This window comes from Eurosta solidaginis, chromosome 5 (assembly GCF_040869045.1).
Source record: "Eurosta solidaginis isolate ZX-2024a chromosome 5, ASM4086904v1, whole genome shotgun sequence".
NCBI lineage: Eukaryota > Metazoa > Arthropoda > Insecta > Diptera > Tephritidae > Eurosta > Eurosta solidaginis.
In genome coordinates this window covers 263,881,301-263,903,696 of record NC_090323.1, presented here as the reverse complement: position 1 = coordinate 263,903,696, position 22,396 = coordinate 263,881,301, and the positions used below count along the sequence as shown (strand labels likewise).

The following is a 22,396-nucleotide window of genomic DNA, read 5'->3' as shown; positions in this document are numbered from 1 at the left end:
TTTTTCAGGCGTACTCAATCCGCAAAATCAATTGTGTGGCGCTCCGTCTGTTTCACGAGCAAATGTGAATGTATGTAACGCAATAACGAGATCTCCGACTGCGTTCACCATCCACTAGGCCAGTAGCTGTTATCGTTTACTATATGGTTCTACTTTATTCGCACATGCACTTTGCGTGGTTCTTCGGTCTGGCTATAAGTGATGCCAGCAGATAAAGTTTGAGATATCATCGGTTTTTATCACAAAGGATATTTTTTACGTAAGTTGTAAAAGGTAGCTAAATATCCAGTCCACAACAATTTTATTATATCTTAGCTCATGTGGGGTCAACTTTGCAATTTCGTTATTGTTTATGCTTATGCTTGCAGAATTATAGCGACGTTTGTATGCTGCGCCTATACCACTTAGAGCTGGATTTCGATTCGATTCTCAATCGATTTAATCGGTCTTTTTTTTAGAAATGTAGAATCGATTTTTTCACAAAAATCGTTCGATTCTTTAGGCATCGAAGTTTTCATAACTATATACTTTACGGACGCATATTCTGTAATTTTTATTTTTATAAATTTAGCTTTATTGTGTTGCTGGTTTCGAGAGAAAGGAGAAAGATGAAGAAATTGCCTCGCACTTGTGGAAAGCAATATATTGAACATGTGTTTATCTATTTTATGGTGTGATATTGTGTTCAGTACGAAACGAAAACTAATTAATACCACACTTTTAGATTCTAGTAAGCCAATTGAAAGTAATCTGAAGGGGAATTCAATCTTATGAGTAATCCAAAGATTCGCAACAACATAAGGAAGTCTAATTCTGTAGATGAGCGAAAAAAACAACTGGATTGTGCTTTGATTAGAATGATTGTCATTATACATATTGCAATAATAAGTATTAAAGAAGAAAGTATATTGGTTAATGTTCCCAAGGTTGGTTTACCTACATTTTGAAATAAAAAATTCAAGAAACCGCAAAAATTTTGACATTTCGGTAAAGACTATACTAATTATCTCACTCCGATGAAAGGATCAAGTGAAGACCCATGTGGAATTTCTTGATGCTTCTAATTTTGTCGGCAGGTAACGATACGAGAGAGAAACTGTTCAGCTTTATTTGTTGGGAAAACCGTGTGAATGGTTAGGTACGTAAGCAACTACACTGTTATAAAGAATAAGCAAAATTTAATAAACTTTGTTTGGTCCGATTAAATCGATTTTTTTCTAGAATCGAATCGAAAAAATCGATTCTTAAAAAAATCGAATCCAGCTCTAATACCATGCACATGATAGTCTTCCTATATTTATTTTTATGTACAGGGTGATCAAAGTAATAATTTATAGATGAAATATTTTTGTACAGGGTGATCAAAGTAATAATTTATAGATGAAATATTTTTTGCGGGAAATCCCTCAAGGGGTAGTATATTGAGATAGTTATGTGCAACGTCCTGTGAGAACTTCTGCACTAAAACCAAACTATCTTGTAAAACGTGATATCCCAGTTTTTTTTTTGCAGAACGTCCTATCACACAATTTGTATAATTTTTTTTAAAAAGTTACCAATTTGGATTCATTAGTCTGGAGTAGTCTTCCGTAATTCGATTTCCGTTCCACAACACAAAATGTCAACGCATCGTACCAAACGTTCGATAAAAACTTAATAGCTTTCGAATTGCATAATCGTAAGTTGCACATTTATGCCTCTGAGATTATTTAAGAAAAGATTTTTTAAAATGAGAAACAGGATATCTGTTCACAGCAAAAAAAATTTTATTAGCTTAAAAAACGTACCTGAACTCTTTTGCAATATGAGAACTAAAGTACTCATATGAGGGTCGGAAACCAAAGGGGCCTTGTCGAGCATTCAATATCGAGCTGAAGTATCGAGTCGACGAGTGTCGCCTATCGAATTACGGAAAAGCATCCCTGAGTTCTGAGACAGGACGAATTTAAAATAAAAGATCATATAGAAAATTCGTCAACTGTTTATTGAAGCAGGGATTCACGAATGTAGCGGTATGACTTTTAACTTACGAAGCTCTGTTTTATACTCACTATAGTCGTGTTTTATCAACCATTTCCGAACCATATATGTACGTGTTTTCTAACCGGATGCAAGGACAAGGTGAATTATAATCAGCCGACTCAGGAAAATTCTGTAACTTAGCGTCAGATTTGCGACTTTCTTATATTTCGGTAATGTTGAAAAAGTTTTGCGAGTCAAACAATTATGTCCTGAATCGGTTTCTTAAAAAGGCGAAAAATTTTTAAGTTTAGCTCCCAATTAACCACGCACTAACTCTTTTAATATCGTTTTACACTTTGGTACTTGGGTCAGCTGAAAAGGATATGACAAAGCCAGACAAACCTGTTTTGCTCGGAAGCGGATGTGGCGAAGAGAGTTGACTTTATATCACCTACGCATTATGGTTTCGTTGGCTATTTATTGTCCGCTTTATTTTCGATTTATGGTCAAACATCTGGTTATCGTTAGGCTCCAATCGCAATCGCCCAGAAGCGACAGTAGAGATTCACACTAAAACCACCCATTTTCATCAATTCATCTTACGTTCATAGAGAAAGTGGTATTTTTATATATGAAGAAAGTTTACCTCAATTTATATAAAATCAAAAAGAAGCTATTTAAAAAATTGAGTTTTAAGTTTTGTTCCGATTGATTTGGAAACGTTTCGTATTGATACGATTTTTCATACAAGTAAAAAAATGTTTGAAAAAAAAACTATAAAAAAAATTACATTCGTGAAATTAGGAGTCTGATAATTATGTACTACCACAATAAAAAATATTGGAAATCTACACTTTTATTTGAACTTATTGAGCAATTGCAAATGGACGTAAAGTAAGCTTGGACGCATTTTCTTAATTCCTGTTTCGAAACTTCGAAAAAAATAATCAGAATGTTAGGCTGGTTTTTGACACAATTTTATCGATCTTGTTGAGGAAGTTTTTGAAGACCCTATTGTGAACTTGCAGAAACAAAGCATTAGCTTGGAAGATTGTACATATCTTGATTCGCGTCGGACCCTATTAGCTCAATCTAATAAAAAACTCAAATGGAACACAAAAAACTCAATTTCGAAAGCGGGGAATATTTTGAATGAGGTGCCACGATTTTCAAACTTTTGTTGATTTGTAGGGGTAGAACGGGTCCTAAAAATCACAAAATTATCATCCGCAACTCTAGGAAACTCTTAGTTTATGAAATATAAGCTTTTTAATTTCCAAATTTAGTAAAATTTCAACTTAAGTCCTGCACTTGAAATTCGGATCGCACATGTCGATAGCGGTATCAAAAGACACGTATTTGCGTCAAGATTCAGAATCCGAAAGCAGAAACTATATTTTTTATCTCGTTTAAAAGTTATTCGCGGAAAACGCGTCGGTACTATTGTCGCTTTTTTCGTTGTTGCAATTAAACAAACGAAAAGAAAAAATAGTGTTGCCAGCCCCGCAACAATATCTTTTTATCTTGGTAGAACATTATAAGGTGGTGGCACTTCGACATAAAAGCAAACAAACATACACTATCAATGTATTTTGTTTTGTAATTCTCTGAATAATTTGAAATTAATGTATTTAATTGGAACAAGTGCAGAATACATACATTTGTCAAAAAAAAAAAAATAAAAAATCGGACTTTATAGAGATTTTTATGCTGATTCCAACGGTATTTCTGCGTAGACCCCTTTCTGCATAGACGGCCTTCTGCCGCGCTTATAAAAAATAACCCTCGGGTACGCCATGCCAAGTCCGGGTGTGTGGTATAACCGTGGCTACCGCCACGGTGATGTCCTTATGCGTAGTACACCCTTCTGCGCAGCATCCCAAATAATATTAGACTACAAATTATTAAAAGTGTTTTACACAAACAAAATACATTGACAGTGTATGTTTGTTTGCATTTATGTCGACGTGCCACCACCTTATAATGTTCTACCAAGATAAAAAGATATTGTTGCGGAGCTGGCAACACTATTTTTTGTTTTCGTTTGTTTAATTGCAACAACGAAAAAAGCGACAATAGTACCGACGTGTTTTCCGCGAATAACTTTTAAACGAGATAAAAAATATAGTTTCTGCTTTTGGATTCTGAACCTTGACGCAAATACGCGTCTTTTGATACCGCTATCGTCATGTGCGACCCGAATTTTAAGTGCAGGACTTAAGTTGAAATTTTACTAAATTTGGAAATTAAAAAGCTTATATTTCATAAACTAAGAGTTTCCTAGAGTTGCGGATGATAATTTTGTAATTTTTAGGACCCCCTCTACCCCTACAAATCAACAAAAGTTTGAAAATCGTGGCACCTTATATAAAATCCAACCCTGTTGTTGTTGTTGTAGCGATAAGGTTGCTCCCCGAAGGCTTTGGGGAATGTTATCGATGTGACGGTCCTTTGCCGGATACAGATCCGGTACGGTCCGGTACCACAGCACCATTAAGGTGCTAGCCCGACCATCTCGGGAACGATTTATATGGCCACATTAAACCTTCAGGCCGTCCCCTCCCTCCCTACCCCCAAGTTCCATGAGGAGCTTGGTGTTGCCAGAGCCTCGTCTGTTAATGAAACAGGATTCGCCGCGGATAGGTGAGGTTGACAATTAGGTTTGGAGAAGCTATATATTGCGCTGGCAACCTGAAGGGTTGCGCTACACACGCCTTGAATCTGGTATTTTAGTCGCCTCTTACGACAGGCATACCTACCGCGGGTATATTCTTACCCCCTTACCCGCTGGCGGAAAAAAAACCCAACCCTCGAAAGCTACTGTAGCTTTTATAAAAGCTCAATACAACACCAAAAAGTCTTGTGCATTTTTTAAGTCGTTGGAAAGAAATGCCATGGTTGTATGGAAAATTCGTAAAATGTACCAAATGGCATAAATGGCTGTTTCCAAAAATAACCTACTTATGCAATTTTTTTTGACTGCCAGACTGACATCTGGCAACATTTTCAGTGAGCTGTCATTTTACGTTCCTTATCTACTAACAGGCTAATCTATTACGATATAAAATTTCGTTTTTCCTTTTAGTCGTTTTTCGAGAAAATGGCGGCGTCTTCTGCCAAATTTTTTGTACACCAAAATAAAAATAAAGTAAATTCTTCTAGTGTCGAAACTATTTTTACTGGCGGCCACAACAAAGAATCGATAAATTATGCAAATTTTCCAAACGATAAAATATTAAATGAAAATAGTGAAGAAACTGATAATTTAAGAAGTGACGGAGCCATTGTGAATGAGGGAGAACACGATGATAAAATTCATTATAAAAGCAGCAGTGATAGAAGGTCAGCAACAACGTTGCCCGAGTTTGATGGAGAAGTTAATGAAGCCTTTGTTGACATTGAGGAGGTGATTTCCACAAAGACTGCAATTGTGAGTAACCAGTGTAGTGGAAGTTTCGAAGATAGCGATTTGTCTGAAAACAAAAGTCATCCTCCGCAGCAACATTTTGCAAGTGCTGGTTTAACAGCTGTATCTGAAGGTAGTAAATACAATGAGTACATACATATATCATGTACGTTTTCATAGCACATTCGTCTCTTGATTGATAAAAAATTGAAAAGCAGCATTTAGGCCTTGGTGGGTGGGTTGGCAATGGATATAAACGTGTTTGGAAGAAATTGTATTTAACAAATAATGGGGATATAGTAAGAACTGCATTGACAACGGGATGTATTAGGTTTGTCCTAATATTTCTGCATTTTTTTCTTTTAGATAACGTTATCATTTCATTCACATCATTTATCACATTTTGTTTAAGAATAATAAATTTATCTACTAATTTAAAAATTCTTAATTTTTTTTTTAGAAATCAACAGCAACACATGTAAAAATAGAACTCCAGTTACGCACAAATTCAATATACCAAAGAAGTTCGAAAGCTACGACGGTAGAAATGTCGAGATAAATTCAAGTTACGCATATCAATTACAACAAAAACAACCTAACAATAATCAACAATACAATATTCATACATCTGCAGCTGAGCAATTCGCACACAATCTCAACAATCTACAGTCAGATAAACAGTCAAAGCCATTAAAAACAAGAATACTCAATATACGAGCCCCTCCATCAGCATCATCATCGTCGTCGTCGTCATTATTGGCGTCCACACCGTTGTCGTTATCGCCCTCATCGTCATTAACAAACTTCGCCATGAATTCCAGCCAGCAATCCCAAGGCAATCGTATTACTTTTACCAGTCAAACGCTTCCTAATGGAACCATAAATATTGGCGGAACCACGGGTCATCCGCCTGGTTCGACAATCATATCAACTTCACAATTACCAAATACCACCACTATTAAGACAATAACATCAAGTGGAGCGGGGGGCGGTCAACATCATCATACATTGCCACAACAGGTACAGGTACAACATCATCAAGTGTTGCAAACAACTGGCGGACAACCAGGACAGCAGCAACATAATGCAGCTGGCCAATCAGTAGGTGCAACACACACGCAAACTTTAGTTATTAAATCGAATAATGTGGCGGTATCATTGCCAGCGGGTTTGGTCTCAAATGCACCAGGAATAGTAACAATGACCAAAACAATTAATCAGGTACGGCGACCGTTATAGGCGCCTATTCCATGCCACACGAAAAAGCACTACGCGACTTATAGCTCTGTTGTCATTAGGACAGTCAGTATGCATACATAGATTCATGGTGCTCGGTGCTATATTTCTGCTCTTTTTAGTAGCACATTTATGTTATATAGCATAAATGTTTTATTGTAGCAACAAAAACTAGTATGTATGTGTAAAATTTTGCATAGTTTTCCCGAGTCTGACTGCTTGAAGATTAATGAAAAAAATTCATATTTGGAAGTGGATCGAAGTGAAAGCATGGAAATATGCTATCTCTTAAATTAACAAAGTTTATTCCGATTATTCTCTTAACATCTTATTTTTGAACCTAAAGGTAGTACATTTTAAGTTGTATACTTATTCTTGACACCGTTGAAACGGGTTCGACTGTTCAACCAAGCTCGCCAGTTGTACTTAAACAATTTTTTTTTTGTTGCATTGAAGTTTTTATATTCTTTGTACCTGACTTAAGATCTATATAGCTATGTACAGAAAATATATCCAGAAAAACAATATACATATATGTATGCACAAAGCATGCTTTTATTAGAATACATATTAGTGAAAGTACAACATTGTTTAAAATTTCGTCGGTGATATTGCAAATGTCAAATCGTTTTATTGAACTTAAAGTGTGGCCTCTTATTCAAATTATCATCAAATTTTATATAGTTCAGAAATTACTTTGGGATTGAACAGAAAAATTTCAAATTGACATGGCACGTTTTGCAGTATAACCGATGATTTGCCAATACCGCTTAATGACCACCTCTTTTACCCTGACTCCTTATTTACACAAAATGTGTTACGTCTCATTATATGACTCATTTAAGCATTCTTAGCCGAACGTAACGTCACTAAACTTCTCCAATATATATTACAGGTAGTGAACTAAGTAGGTTACAAGATATGCCTCTGTTTCCTTTTTTTTAATTGTCGCTTAAATCTACACCGCCGATTTTTTCTGATGAAGTTATGGGAACCTCTCTTTCAGCACTACTACCTAAAGATCTATTGTGTCCTCAAGCATTTAATCCAGACCGAACTCTCTCAGGAAGTCGGAAATTACTGTCGGCTTTACTTGTGTTGTACTCTAAGGTAATGGGCAGTGTTAGTGATGTTGAAGGTTCCTTGTCTTAACTCCTTCGAAACGTCACGGTAACAAGCGTCATTAGGGTAGTATTCCAATCATCTCGTGATTAACTTAATATAACCACATAGAACATTCTGAGCCATCTCCCATCCTCTACATACAATATCGATGTAGCATATAGTGCAATAATAAAAGTGTCAACTGTATTACGTTCTTCTTGTAGCAGTGAAATAAAAAATCAATCATTTAAATTTTCCAAAAACGCATTACACGCTCCCGACCGGACTACCTCCGGCAAAGAACTGTCCATAACCGCACCACTCTATACTAAATCTTCGGGTAGTGTTTTTGCGTTTAAAACAACTTGACATCGACTTAAATTTGCCCAGTTGTTTTGCCGTGCTCTGGAATCCAACCACTAGCTTACTTGGTTTTATAAGCGTTTAGAGCTCTCGAGTTTTGCTGAAAATCTAAATCAATGAAATAGGATATTATTGAGAATCGGGTCCTCTCTACTTTTTATAACCCCAAAATGGTAAGGGATGGACACCCCTTTTTTATTTTGAGATGCAATATTTGTCTTAATTTTATCAGGAAACAGCATATTTAAAACATGCAACCCTCTGGGACTTGAACTAAAACTGGTACTCGGACTGGGAATAAGGGATGGAGAAGAACAAAAAGATCTAAATAAATAAATGAAAGGCGCGATTACCTTCGAAGAGATTTAAGACCGAGATTCTCTTCCAATTTGCGTCGTGCTCCTTTTAATTTTTCCTACAAATTGGCGGGACGGGACCTACTTGTTTTATGTCGACTCCGAACGGCATCCACCAGATCTATAGCGAAGAAAAACGAAGAAAATAGACAGAAACTGAGAAGAGATAGAGTTAGAGTAGGACGAAAATTGGGAGATAGAAATAGATAGAGCGCAGGAGGGAGCTAGAGAGAAAAGACGCAGAGAAAGTAGTGAATAAAAGGGCAAAGTAAAGGGGTAGAGAGAGGAGGGAGAGTAAGAGGTAATACCTTATTAAAAGTTATGCAGCTGGACCAAAGTTAGGGCAGAACAACGTCTGCCGTATCTGCTAGTACCTTATATTTGTATCTTACGAAACACGAAATAATCTACTTCTAGGCTTATTTCTTTTTAATTAATACTTGTAGCATTATCAAATTCTTTTCGTACGCTTCTGACTTGCCTAAAATTATTTTAAAAATATAACAAGTATTTAATAAAATAGCTGGTGTGAGATGCATATAACTTTGCATGCTGTAGCAATTGAACTATTAAAGTACTATGCTAATATCTTCTAATCAAATATTCATACCTTTTGTTTTATAGAATAATCAGCAGTCTATGCTGAACTCCATGATTCCGGCTAGTGTTGTTGTAGGCATGCGTCCACCTAACGCACAGCAACAGCAAAAAAATGTGCAAGGCAATACGTTGGGTCGTGTGGTTATTGGTGGCCCTCATATGGTTGGTGCTAGACCACAAAATCCAGGGGTAAGTTTATATTTACAAAACCACTTATTGCACTTCACTAATTTTGTTTTCAACAAAAATCGACTATTTTTTTAGCTCAAAATATAATTAAATCATTCACAAAATTTTAAAAACCAAAAATTTCCTTTTAAATAATTTTGTTTTGTGTTTGCTCGTTTTTGTAGATAACACTTAGTACACTAACACCTGGACAAACGCCTGCACTTATTTTGAAAACCGAAAATGGATACCAATTATTACGTGTTGGCACAGCCACATCAGGTCCAATGACACCAACAATTGGCAGCAGTGGCGGCACTAATTCCAATAATCCAGCACAAATACGTTTACAAACTGTACCAGCAGCTGTAAGTAGATTTACAGGGCCCCCTATAGCACTACGTAAAACGATTGTAAGATCATCCACCTCCACAACTACCACTACTACTACCCACCATCACCAACAACATCATCAGCAACAACAGCAGCAAGCTAAACAGCAACAACAACAGGCAACAGCGACGAAACAGATCAAACAAAATGTAATTTACGTGAGCCTTACTACGATCATCTAAAATCGATCGTTTTCAGTTTCGAAATCTTAAACGATTTCATCATGTGTCCAGCGGCTCTTTGGTCGGCATTGCATATTTTTTGTTTTGTTTTTGCTACAATATTGTGCAGCCGTGCATAATCTGGCAAAGAGTTGGACAAGCTTTAAAAATACATATTTTTTCTTATACTCTCTTGTCTCCATTTTATAATTCGTCTACCTTAATATTTTCTGATTTTCGAAAAGAATTTCGTTTCTTGGACTTCTTCTTTTTGTTAGCTAATGATACATAAGTCGTATTCATATCCATTTAGTTTTAACTACATTATATTGCATATTATTGAGTTTCATAGCGTAAAACTTTAAGGATAGAGGATCTGTCTATAGCTTCTTTCGTTTTTTAATTTAATGTTTTGAAAAATATTGTAAAAAATGTTCAATAATTTTTGATTTCTGTTAAAATAGTTTTTCAATTAAATTTCTTTTGAATATTAGGGATATTTGCATGTATGCGAGCAGCCTTTTATTCATCTCATGTTTTCTGATGCATCTTGCCTCTTTAAATATAGTATTTTTTGTTGTTATGGAGCGTTTTTTTAACTCTTGCGTATTTATGGAGATAAAATCATAAATTCATCAATTAATGGGCGCTTAACGGCCTTCGATGGGAAAAAAAATTAACACAAAGTAAAAAAATAATGTAATAAAAAATAAAACATTATATTAAAAAACAAAATAAAGTAATACATAATAAAAAATAAAATAAAGTAATCAAAAAAAAAAAAAAAAAATGGCCGCAAAGATAAATAAAACACCATATATTTTGTGGTATTATAATTTTACAAATTAACAAATTAACACAAAGTAAAAAAATAATGTAATAAAAAATAAAACATTATATTAAAAAACAAAATAAAGTAATACATAATAAAAAATAAAATAAAGTAATCAAAAAAAAAAAAAAAAAATGGCCGCAAAGATAAATAAAACGCCATATATTTTGTGGTATTATAATTTATATAATTGGTCGATATTTCGGTTTCAATCTGAAACCATCCTCAGGACTAGAAAAACACCAAATTACGAATAACAAACATTATGCAAACATAAGAATAGCAGGTGGATATTTTACATATTGACATATGTATTTCATAAACAAATACAACTTACACAAATGAATTTACTTGTTCGACTGATCAGATGTTCGAACAGATGAATGAACAAAGACAAAACAGGAGAAAAGGTAAACAGTCGACCAAGTACATTCATTTGTGTAAGTTGTATTTGTTTATGAAATATTTCAATATGTAAAGTATCCAACTGTTGTTGTTGTAGCGATAAGGTTTCTCCACGAAGGCTTTGGGGAGCGTTATCGATGTGATGGTCCTTTGCCGGATACAGATCTGGTACGCTCCGGTAACACAGCACCATTAAGGTGCTAGCCCGACCATCTCGAGAACGATTTATATGGCCACATTAAACCTTCAGGCTATTCATCCCTCCCACCCCCAAGTTCCATGAGGATCTTGGAGTCGCCAGAGCCTCGTCTGTTAGTGAAATAGGACTGAAAGGTTGTGCCACACAGCCCCTTGAATCGTGTAGTTTAGTCGCCTCTTACGACAGGCATACCTACCGCGGGTATATTCTGACCCCCTAACTCGCTGCTATTCTTATGTTTGCCTAATGTTTGTTATTCGTAATTTTGTGTTTTTCTAGTCTTGAGGATGGTTTCAAATGGAAACTGAAATATCGACCAATTATATAAATTATAATACCACAAAATATATGGTGTTGTATTTATCTTTGCAGCCTTCGGCTCAATAATTAACCAAAAAGTTAAAAAAACATTTATAAGGCTATTGACAAAACTAAAAAAAAAAAAATAACAAAATAACATATAACTTATTTATTTCGAATATTCCTTCATAAGTAAAAAATAAGCAATACTTACGCTCCTTATATAAAGCAGCACACACACTTAGCAAATGAAAGCAATTCATTGCTCAGTCAGAACGTGCAAGTACTCTCAGAAGTTGCTTGGTGTGACTTTGACGATCTTGTAGACTTTTGCACAAATTATATCCCCAACATAGTGTTTGTACAGCTACAAATAACTTTTCGAAGTTCTTGGAGTTTGTAGTGCAAACTGAAATTACTCTTACTTGCTAACTGTGCGTACCGCTTAAAATTGTAGAAAAAATACTCGCTTTTTCAAATACTAGCAACTTTTTTTATTTCCTACATAAATTTATACAGGTTTTAGGTCATTATATCATACAAAATATATTCTACTTTATTTATTTAGTTACATTTTGTTGATTTACTGTTTCTTCCTGCCAATGCCTTGGGTAAAACATATCTACGGCACTTTCAAATATAGCCAACGTACAATTTATATATTAATAAGTTAAATTTTGCTGGCTTAATAGTTTTGCTTTTTTAAAGTAATACTTAATTTTTAAATATACATTTTAATTTGCGTTTACTCATATATTCATTACACAGAGCTGCTAAACTTTTGTTGTGATTAGTAGGTAATCAAACTAAGTATTAATTTTTTAAAAATTGTAATCATTGATTAGATTTGGCTTTCATAATCAGCCCAATTATAACAACTTCCCTGTCCAATGAGTCATATGTGACTCACAAGAGCGTATTGAAATAAGTTCGTGAGTCACATGCGACTCATTTCTTTATACAACTTAAATACGCTTCTTGGTATGAACGTGTCGTTATATATTTGTGAATTCTATGTGAGCGTATATCAAAAGACCTAAATTTTAGGAAAAATGAAAGAAAATTTCGAATTTTTTTTTTCTGATACCTTTTTCTCATTTTCTTCAATTTTTGTATATACTTCTAACTTCAATTAAACAAAAAAGCACACTAATACACGCTTTTGACATTTATGTATCAATTAACCGTTATTGTGATTCGAAAACTTAAATTATTTCTTATGGTCCTATATGTTCACATGTGACTCATTGAACGTGGTAAACAAAATTGTTTTTGCTACGTTCAGGAGTCACATTTGACTCACAAAATAAAATAACAAAAATAAGGTAAATATATGTCAAATTATTTATAAAAATAATATTTTATAATATATATGGGGTATTCCATCCCATTTCGACCAATTTTGAACCCGACCCTTTTAGAATTGGCTGAAAGTTTTTCTTCTTTTTCTAGCTTACGAAAAACGTTTTTCAGAATGTTTTCAAATTTTTTCATCCAACTCAAAATTATGAATTTAAAAAAAAAAACACCGTTTTTGTTTTCAAAATGCTATAACTTTTCAAAAATTGACCGTTTTGGGATCTTTTTTTTTAATTTGTTTTTAAATGTACTTTTCGGAAAAAATACAAAAAAATTTTTTAAGTTTTTTTTTGTAATTTTTCAGTTTTTCGAGATTTTTCGAATTTCGGCATTTTTTTTTTCTCATAAAAAACTTGAATCAATTCTGCAATCATCCCCACTAATCCCGGAGTGGCCGATATTTTTTTTTTATTTAATTGAAAAAAAACTTTAAAATTTTTTTTGTATTTTTTCCGAAAAGAACATTTAAAAACAAATTAAAAAAAAAAGATCCCAAACGGTCAATTTTTGAAAAAGTTATAGCATTTTGAAAAAAAACACAGTTTTTTTTTTAAATTCATAACTTATATTGAGTTGGACACTGTTTTTCTTTTCAAAATGCTATAACTTTTTCAAAAATTTACCGTTAGGGATCTTTTTTTTTTTAAATTTGTTTTTAAATGTACTTTTCGGAAAAAATACAAAAAATTTTTAAAGTTTTTTTTTCAATTAATTTAGTGGGGATGATTGCAGAATTGATTGAAGTTTTTTATGAGAAAAAAAAAAAAAAAATGGCGAAATTCGAAAAATCTCGAAAAACTGAAAAATTACAAAAAAAACCTTAAAAAATTTTTTTGTATGTTTTCCGAAAAGTACATTTAAAAACAAATTAAAAAAAAAAAGATCCCCAAAGTTATAGCATTTTGAAAACATAACATTCATAACTTTTTTTGAGTTGGATGAAAATATTTGAAAAAATTCTGAAAAACGTCTTTCGTAAGCTAGAAAAAGAAGAAAAACTTTCAGCCAATTCTAAAGGGGTCGGGTTCAAAATTGTCGAAATGGGATGGAATACCCCATATTCATATTATTCAATTAAGCAACACAAAAAAGTAATGGGCGTGGGGCATTCTCAAAGCGCTTTGTATGGGGACAGGGAAGTTGAAAAATATGCCCTTGGAATTTTTTTTCTCGCGGTTTTTTTTGTTCCCAAGGAAAAATTCATCCAATTCTTTTCTCCTAGGGGGAACAGCAATTGGAGAATAGAAGTTTGGTATTTTCGAAATCAGCTGTTTTGTCAATTAAAATTTTGTGGCGCATTTCTATTTTTGTTTCAGAAATTGAAATTTTTAATCAATGTTGCGAATTTGTTTAAAATTGAGAAATAAAATATAAACAGTGCACAGTATTGTATTGACTCATGATTCAATTACTAGAGGTTTGTTCTTCAATGATGACAGATCTTTGACACTCCCAACTTGAAAAATCTGGACGGGTTGCTTTTACGAAGTAAGGAAAACGGGGAATAATTCAATCCCCTTCAGTGAAATTGTAGTAGACAAGTATCTTTGGTAGATAATAGTAGTGATAATAAATTTGTAAATGCCAAAATTTTTTGGGAAAATAATTCATTTCCTACGAAATATTTCGTGAATTGATAAAGTTATGTTGGTTTGATCATTCTTTCAGAAATTGTTTGAACAATGCCGTACGTTAGAATTTTATTCAATAATGCACTATCTCAAAATTTGTTTCCAAAACTCCCTACATGAGTTCAATGCATTTTGTTATAAGAGAAAGTTAATGAAAAGCATTCTGAGATGAAGCGTTCTTCAATTTAACTCTAATATAGGGCGGTTTTGCGACAAATCCTGAATTGTGAAATTTTTGAAAAATATTTTGGGATAGCATGATTTTGAACAGGCAGCCCACATGGGGTGATACGCTACTCAGCAGCCGCAATGAACTGACAAAAACAAAAGTAAAAGAAAATGGCTAATTGTCTTAGAACTTTATATTCCTACCTTGACTTTGACAGAAGAGTTAAGCTTTTGTGCGGTCCTGCCGCTACACAGGGAGTATTCACCTTTTTATTCTGAAATTTCGGAAAGCTCTTTTCCGTTAAATATTCATGGAAGCTTTCCGGACAAACCGTTAATTTAGAATATTCGGAATATGTTCATTTGATACTACCTCACTAGGTCCGAATATACATAATATTCCAAATATAAACAGATTCTCCTCTTAAATGGAGACGGATGTTCCGAACATACGGAATTAATAGATCAGAAGGTCGTCTTTTAATACGCGCCCAAAAATATCGAGAGAAGTGTCAAAGACGCGTATTGACCTCGATAACAACAATTCGAGGGCGGAAATATATATTCTAGCTCGTTCAAAAGATATTTTCGAAAAACCGAAAATTACCCCGGGTTTCGTTGACGGCCTTCAGCCGAGCTTATAAAAAATTACCCTGGCCGGTCCACCAATGAGGTCGGATGAAAATTAAATGCGTGCAAATTCCCTTTGTACACAAAATCTTTTTCAGTGCACAAAAACATTACAACAAACACATGAAAATTGCCAACTTCAACTGCACATATCTCGGGACAGAGATACAATTTTTCTTTTCCGCCTTAGGATTATTGTTGTCGAGGTCACCTATCTCGATATTTTTGGACGCGTATTAGCAGTCCTGTTCTAGACTTTTACCTGAATAAGTTAACATGCCCAATGAGTACATTTCGTTATGGCATCTCCATTATTTACTAATGACATTTTTACGTCAATCGATTTAATAGTCGAGGTTTTGACGTTGAACGATGAATTTTGAATTGGTTTAGGTTTAGTATATTCACAGGTTTACGAAAGTGCACGATACCTTGGTGTCCGTACTTTTCATAAAACCTATGTTCAGCCACACTAATAGATCATGGCATAGTTAATAAATTCATCATAAAATTAAAATAAATGTTCTAAGGAATTATGCAGTTAAGAACTTATCGGGTATTTGTAAACTGATTGCTTCCTATTTCTACTACTAATATTTTTCGAAAATTCGCAAAGAAACAACACAGTTAACGGTTGTCAATTCGATTTGGGAGCAAAATGGCTGCAATTGTCAAAAAATGTGGCTGTCGAGCAAACCTCTTGTGATTGAATCATGGTATTGACTGAAATGAGTAATTTTTTTATTTTTATATTTTTTAAATTATAGTCGACTCAAAAACAAAGCGGTCGACTGCTAAGAATAATAGATTTAAATACAAGAAAAGAACGTCCATAAACTTACAATCCAAGAATTAAAGTAAATTATATATAATTATACGCATTACAATTTCAATTATAATATACAGAAAGTAACAATGTTATTTAAGAATTTATATATGTAAGTGTGCCCAGTGGGGGCCATCGTGAGGAGTTCAGAAGGGAGCTTACACGAGGTTCTCAGAAAGGAGCTCGGTGCCCATAAGGGGGCTGGCGCGACGTGCTCATGAAGGAGCCAGATGTCCAGTAGGGGCAACACGCGAAATGCATGCGACGAGGTTAATAGTTAATTATTAGAGATGGGAAAGGGGTAAATACCCAATTGGTAAATTCTTGTTAAATTAGGTATATATGGTAAAAATGGGTAAATACCCAAATATTTACCCAAAAGAAGGGTAAAAATAATCTTTTGTGAAATATGGGAAACAAACACACAAATTCAATCCAAAATGTACCCGATTTGTAATGTATTGGTGAGTAGTTATCCATTGCGCTATCGGTTGAATTAGTTTTAATCTGTAATCCAGCGTTTTTAATAAATCTTTACCCCATTATGCCCAGTTAACCCAGCAAAAAATTGTATTCAAAAAAGAGTCAGAAAAAATATCTGAATTGGAGCGTTTGCAGTCACTATGATCTCATTTTGAAGGCCGAAACCAATGTATTTCCCTTCTCGCAATTATCATTTGAGCCCAAATAAGAGTCCGACATGAGTCTTGTTTAAACAGCTCATATTATACTCTGCTGGAACTCTTTCCGGCGTCATTTGGCTCGCTCGTCTATTTGGTCTGTTTATTAGGCATCATCAGCGCTTATTGGGAGCGTATATAGTTCGACACACCAGGGAAGAGCGTGGCAGCTTTGGGGTCCCATTAAAAATGTCGAGAAGCGTCGATGAGCGGAAAAACGTCGATGCTTATACAAAAAAAGAATAACAAGGGTAACAATAATGTGCAAATGTTATTTATTTTGTATTAATTTTTGTGCGACAATTTATTCTAAATAAAAATGTAATTCAATTAATACTAATTTCATTTCTGTCTTACCCTCATGACAGATTTCTCACAACAATTTTCTCCCCATGTTTTCCGGTTGGGATATGCGTAAAAAATTCTGCCTAAAAGACCTGATGTAGTGCCATGAAAAAACACCAAATTAGCAGTATATGAGGCCAATAAGGCTCATATATGATTTCGGAAGGAGCCCGAATAAGACTTATGTTAGAGGCAAACTATGAGCGTGCTAGAATTCATATAGCATTCACTTCAGGCTCCTAAATGGTTCATCCAAAGTTTGGACTCCTTTCAGACTAATTGGTGACTACGAGTGTTTGCTAGGTTGTTTGTTTAAAATCAAAACGAAATGCTTTTAATTTCAAATGACGTATACATTTAATTGCTGAATTGTAATTCCAAGCAGCCTCGATTCAAATGATTTTTAAATATCCAAAAAAAAGATACAAAAAAGGAATATTCCGGGTATTTTCCTGGTATTTACCCATAAAAATAGCAAATAGCCGGTACAATCCCATCTCTATTAATTATTTATTTATTTACTTCGTTTAAAATATCAGGCCAAACACAAGAGTATGGCAGTATGTAAAGCAGCAAATGAACATTCGAAGCTCATACAGTTGTACAGGTCATTATATCGTGAGCACGAAATCCGCATAGGATTATTTCTGGCAAAGTTTTGTCGACAAAGAGGTAAATGAAATGGCACAATTCAATTAGAAGAAAACTTTTGGTAATAGTCTAGTTGAGGGGTCGACTGCTAATACGCTACCAAAAATATCGAGAGAGGTGTCAAAAGACGCGTATTAATCTGGAGAACAATAATCCGGTGGCGGTGTCCGGAGATATTTGCAGTTGAAGTTGGCGATTTTCATGAGGATGTTGTTGTGTTGGTACCCACCAAAAAAATTGTGTATCACCGTGGCGGTAGCCCCCAACTCAGAAAGGTGTTCTGCGCAAAAATATTATGGATCCCACCTCCGGTTTCGGAGGTACCCGCGGGTTTTTTTTCGGTTTATTAATACTGATGTCAAGACGCGTCGTTTGACACGTCTCTCGATTTGGTAGCGTATTAGCAGTCGACTCCTCAACTACACTATTACAAACTTTTCTAAGCTGGGTCGCCCCTCGGTAGTGTTTGGCAAGCATAAGTGCAGAATTTTTTTGGGAGTGTAATAAAAGTATCATTCTGGCATGCCGATTCCGACGCCGTTACCGATACCAATTTTTTTAGCGTATACCGACCGAAGCTCATACCGATAAGTCGATCATGCACTAATTACAATTAATCATTTAACAGCTCTGTTTTAGCGCATAAGTATATTGCTGTTATGTACAATTATAATTTGACTTGTTTGTAATTTTAAATTTGGCCATACTAGTTAGAAAATTTAAATCTTAAATGGCTTTGAATTATCTGTAAGTTTTAAGCACAAAAAAAATAATAATATGTATCCAAGCAAAAAGTATTAGTAAATGTGTTTGTTGGTTTTGTATTTTTTCACTTTCTTTTTTCATTAATCATATTTCACCTTTCCCCTTTTTTCAAATAAAGTTGCATATTTATGTTGTGTCTCTTAAAAATTTGAGTAATTGGATTCTATTATTTCTTTTGGACGCATCCACAGTCAATGTCGGTCTCATCGTCCACATCAAATAATATTGTTGTGAATTCAGTTGCATCGAGCAACGCTGGACCGCATCATACGTACACCACCCAAGCGAATATAACATTGCAACAGCAGCCGCAACATCATCAGACTACACTACAACAGCAGCAGCAACAACAACAGCAACATCAAACACATTTGCAAACACAGCACCAACAACAAATTCATCAACAAACTCAACATTTATTGCCGCAGCCGCAGATAACCCAAATTCAAACAATTCCAGCACATCATTCAGTCGGTTCGACCCCTTCCACTGGTACATCAAATACAACAACAATGAGTAATAATCATAGTGCTGCAGTGTCCACGGCTAGTGCCGGCACAACGACGGGGACAACAACAGCTGTTACTACACAACAAAGTGCTGCACAAGGCAATACCAAAGAGAAATGTCGCAAATTCCTAGCTAATTTGATTGATTTGGCGACGCGCGAACCGAAACCAGTGGAAAAGAATGTACGTAATCTTATACAGGAATTGGTGAATGCAAATGTTGAACCAGAAGAATTTTGCGATAGACTGGAACGTCTTTTAAATGCTAGCCCACAGCCATGTTTAATTGGTTTCTTAAAGGTTAGTCGCAAATAATTGAGAATGTTATTTAAATTGAATTTCTAAAACTTTAATTTATCTAAATTCGCTTACAGAAAAGTTTACCATTGCTGCGTCAAGCGCTATTCACCAGAGAACTTGTAATAGAAGGTATCAAACCACCACCACAACATGTTGCCGGTTTAACCACATTACAACAGTTTCCGGTAAGTCCAAAGCTCGTTTATTGTTATACAGTTTGATTAGATAAACAAATGCATAGGTTATTGCACTGCGACCCCAGATCTGTTATGGTCCCATTTTGCAACGCTCATGACCAAAACCGCATTCCAATAACATAATTATAAAGCCATTTTCTGGCAATTATTGGTAAATTTTGTCTGATAATCACGGATCATTAATAGCTGCCTGCAGGAGTTGCAGTAATGGAGACAAATTTCTATAATCGACCATTCCAACTCGAAATAGTTGTTTTTCTCTTGCAGTAACAGTTGTAGTATAAACAAGTAAGGAAGGCTAAATTCGGGTGTATCCGAACATTACATGCTCAGCTGAGAGTTTTGGAGACAAAATAAGGGAAAATCACCATGTAGGAAAATGAACCAAGCGTAACCTTGGAATGTGTTTATATTACATGGGTATAAAATGAAAGGTGTTAATGAGTATTTTAAAAGGGAGTGTGCCTTAGTTCTATAGGTGGACGCCTTTTCGAGATATCGCCATAAAGGTGGACTAGGGGTGACTCTAGAATGTGTTTGTACGATATGGGTATCAAATTAAGGGTTTTAAAAAGGAGCGGCCCTTAGTTGTATATGTGAAGGCGTTTTCGAGATATCGACCATAATGTGGACCAGAGTGGCCCAGAACATCATTTGTCGGGTTCCGCTAATTTACTTATATACGTAATACCGCGAACAGTATTCCTGCCATGATTCCAAGGGCTTTTGATTTCGCCCTGCAGAACTTTTTCATTTTCTACTACTTAATATGGTAGGTGTCACACCCATTTTACAAAGTTTTTTCCAAAGTTATATCTTGCGTCAAAAAACCAATCCAATCACCATGTTGCATCCCTTTTTTCGTATTTGGTATAGAATTATGACATTTGCCGAAATTTTCGATATCGAAAAAGTGGGCGTGGTCATAGTCGGATTTCGTCCATTTTTAATACCGAGGTAAAGTGAGTTCAGATAAGTACGTGAACTAAGTTTAGTAAAGATATATCGATTTATTCTCAAGTTATCGTGTGAACGACCAAGAGGAAGGACAGACGGTCGACTGGGTATAAAAACTGGGCGTGGCTTCAACCGATTCCCCCTATTTTCACAGAAAACAGTTACCGGTATAGAAGCTATGCCCTTACCAAATTTCACAAGGATTGGTAAATTTTTGGTTCGACTTATGGCATTAAAAGTATTCAATTCAATTCAATTCAGTTTATTAGGTCTATGATTGCAATAATCTTACAGACTAGCATGTACAAATCAGAATCTTAAGTGTAGATACATATTAAAATTGAAATTATATATAATATGAATCTAATTTAGCACTAAAACACGATCTCGGGAGTGCGAAATCAAGATCAAGACTACGAACAATTTTGTTAAATTCACCGAGGGCCCTAGAAATAGGATCATAATTATGGTAATTAGCTCTAATTACATTAACGTGAAACGGATATTGCGCACGAAGAGTTCTACTTGGTACATAGAAATCTACTTGTGCCAGCAGTTCCGGGCAGTCAAGTAAGCCACATATTAAATCATATACAAACATCAAAGATTGAATGCAACGTCTAGACGAAAGCGACCTAATGCTTATGAGGGCACACCGTGCACCATATGATGGCAGCGGTTCAGCGAAGTGAAGCGGTTGGAGAACAAATCGAATGAAACTCTTTTGTACTCTTTCTAGTCTATGAGAGTGAACAGAGTAAATCGGATTCCAAATTATAGATGCATAATCCAATTTTGAACGTACTAAGGAATTATATAAGCTTTTCCTTGTGTATGGATCTTTGAAGTCTCTGCCATATCGCCGCAAAAAAGCGAGATTGGAATAGGCCTTCGGAATAATGAAGTGGATATGGTTTGTGAAAGAGAAACTAGAGTCAAACATTACCCCAAGATCAACAAATTCACGGAAAGTAGAAAGGTTATGGTCAAAAAGGGTATACGTAGAATTAAACGTGTTGACGTTTTTCGAAAGCTTCATATGAAAGCATTTTTTGATATTAAGGCGTAAGTTGATTATAGCGCTCCAATTAGTTAAACTGTTTAAACCATCCTGTAAGAGAGATACATCTGACATGCTCGCGATCGTTCCAAAAACTTTTAGGTCATCTGCATAGAGCAAATATTGTGAATTTTTAAAGCAGGTTCCTATATCATTGATAAAGAGAAGAAATAAAATTGGTCCAAGTATAATTCCCTGAGGTACTCCGGACGTGGCTATAAATGAATATGACTTGACATTCTCAATTTCAACAAACGAGATTCTATTGGAAAGATATGATCCAATCCAGCATAGAAAAGTAGAGTGGAATCCAATTAACTCAAGTTTACGCAATAAAATGCTATGAGTAACTGTATCAAAAGCCTTTGCGAAGTCAGTGTAAACAACATGTACTTGATGACCTTTTTTAAATGACGAAATACAAAATTGAGAAAAAGAGGCAAGGTTGGTAACCGTGGAGCGACCAGTTAAAAAGCCATGTTGGCACTCATCTATGGATCCCTTTATTGCAAAAGACAGCTTGGATTTAACTACTTTCTCAAAGAGTTTCAGGCATGTCGAAAGTTAAGAAATTGGTCGATAGTTGGCTACATCATTTTTATTGCCCGATTTAAAAATATGGGGAAATTGAGGCTATTTTCCACCGATCGATAAATTCACCTTTAGCTAGTGATAGGTTAAATATGTGATTTAGTGGTACGCAAAAAACAAACTGCATTTCTTTAAAATGAATGGCGAAATCCCATCAATATCACTTTTCATTGATGTTTTAGGGTAAATATGCAATTGATTATGTCTTGTTCCGTGACCAGCATGGATCCAAAATCGACCAT

General features: G+C 34.9%; 1 protein-coding gene across 4 annotated transcripts in view; it reads left to right on the top strand.

The window, feature by feature from the left end:
• Positions 1-5,068: 5,068 nt before the first annotated feature.
• The window catches only part of Taf4 (TBP-associated factor 4), a 28,806-nt gene continuing 11,478 nt past the window's right edge, over positions 5,069-22,396 (top strand). Inside the window, exons 1-6 of one of the 4 annotated variants that reach the window (XM_067790204.1) lie at positions 5,069-5,501; positions 5,829-6,589; positions 9,052-9,216; positions 9,381-9,737; positions 18,732-19,349; positions 19,424-19,534. In XM_067790204.1, coding sequence (XP_067646305.1) covers positions 6,179-6,589; positions 9,052-9,216; positions 9,381-9,737; positions 18,732-19,349; positions 19,424-19,534 — 1,662 coding nt within the window. In that variant the 5' untranslated portion in view covers positions 5,069-5,501; positions 5,829-6,178. The remainder of the gene's footprint in view (positions 5,502-5,828; positions 6,590-9,051; positions 9,217-9,380; positions 9,738-18,731; positions 19,350-19,423; positions 19,535-22,396) is intronic. The other 3 variants (XM_067790207.1, XM_067790206.1, XM_067790205.1) reach the window with 3 other exon arrangements.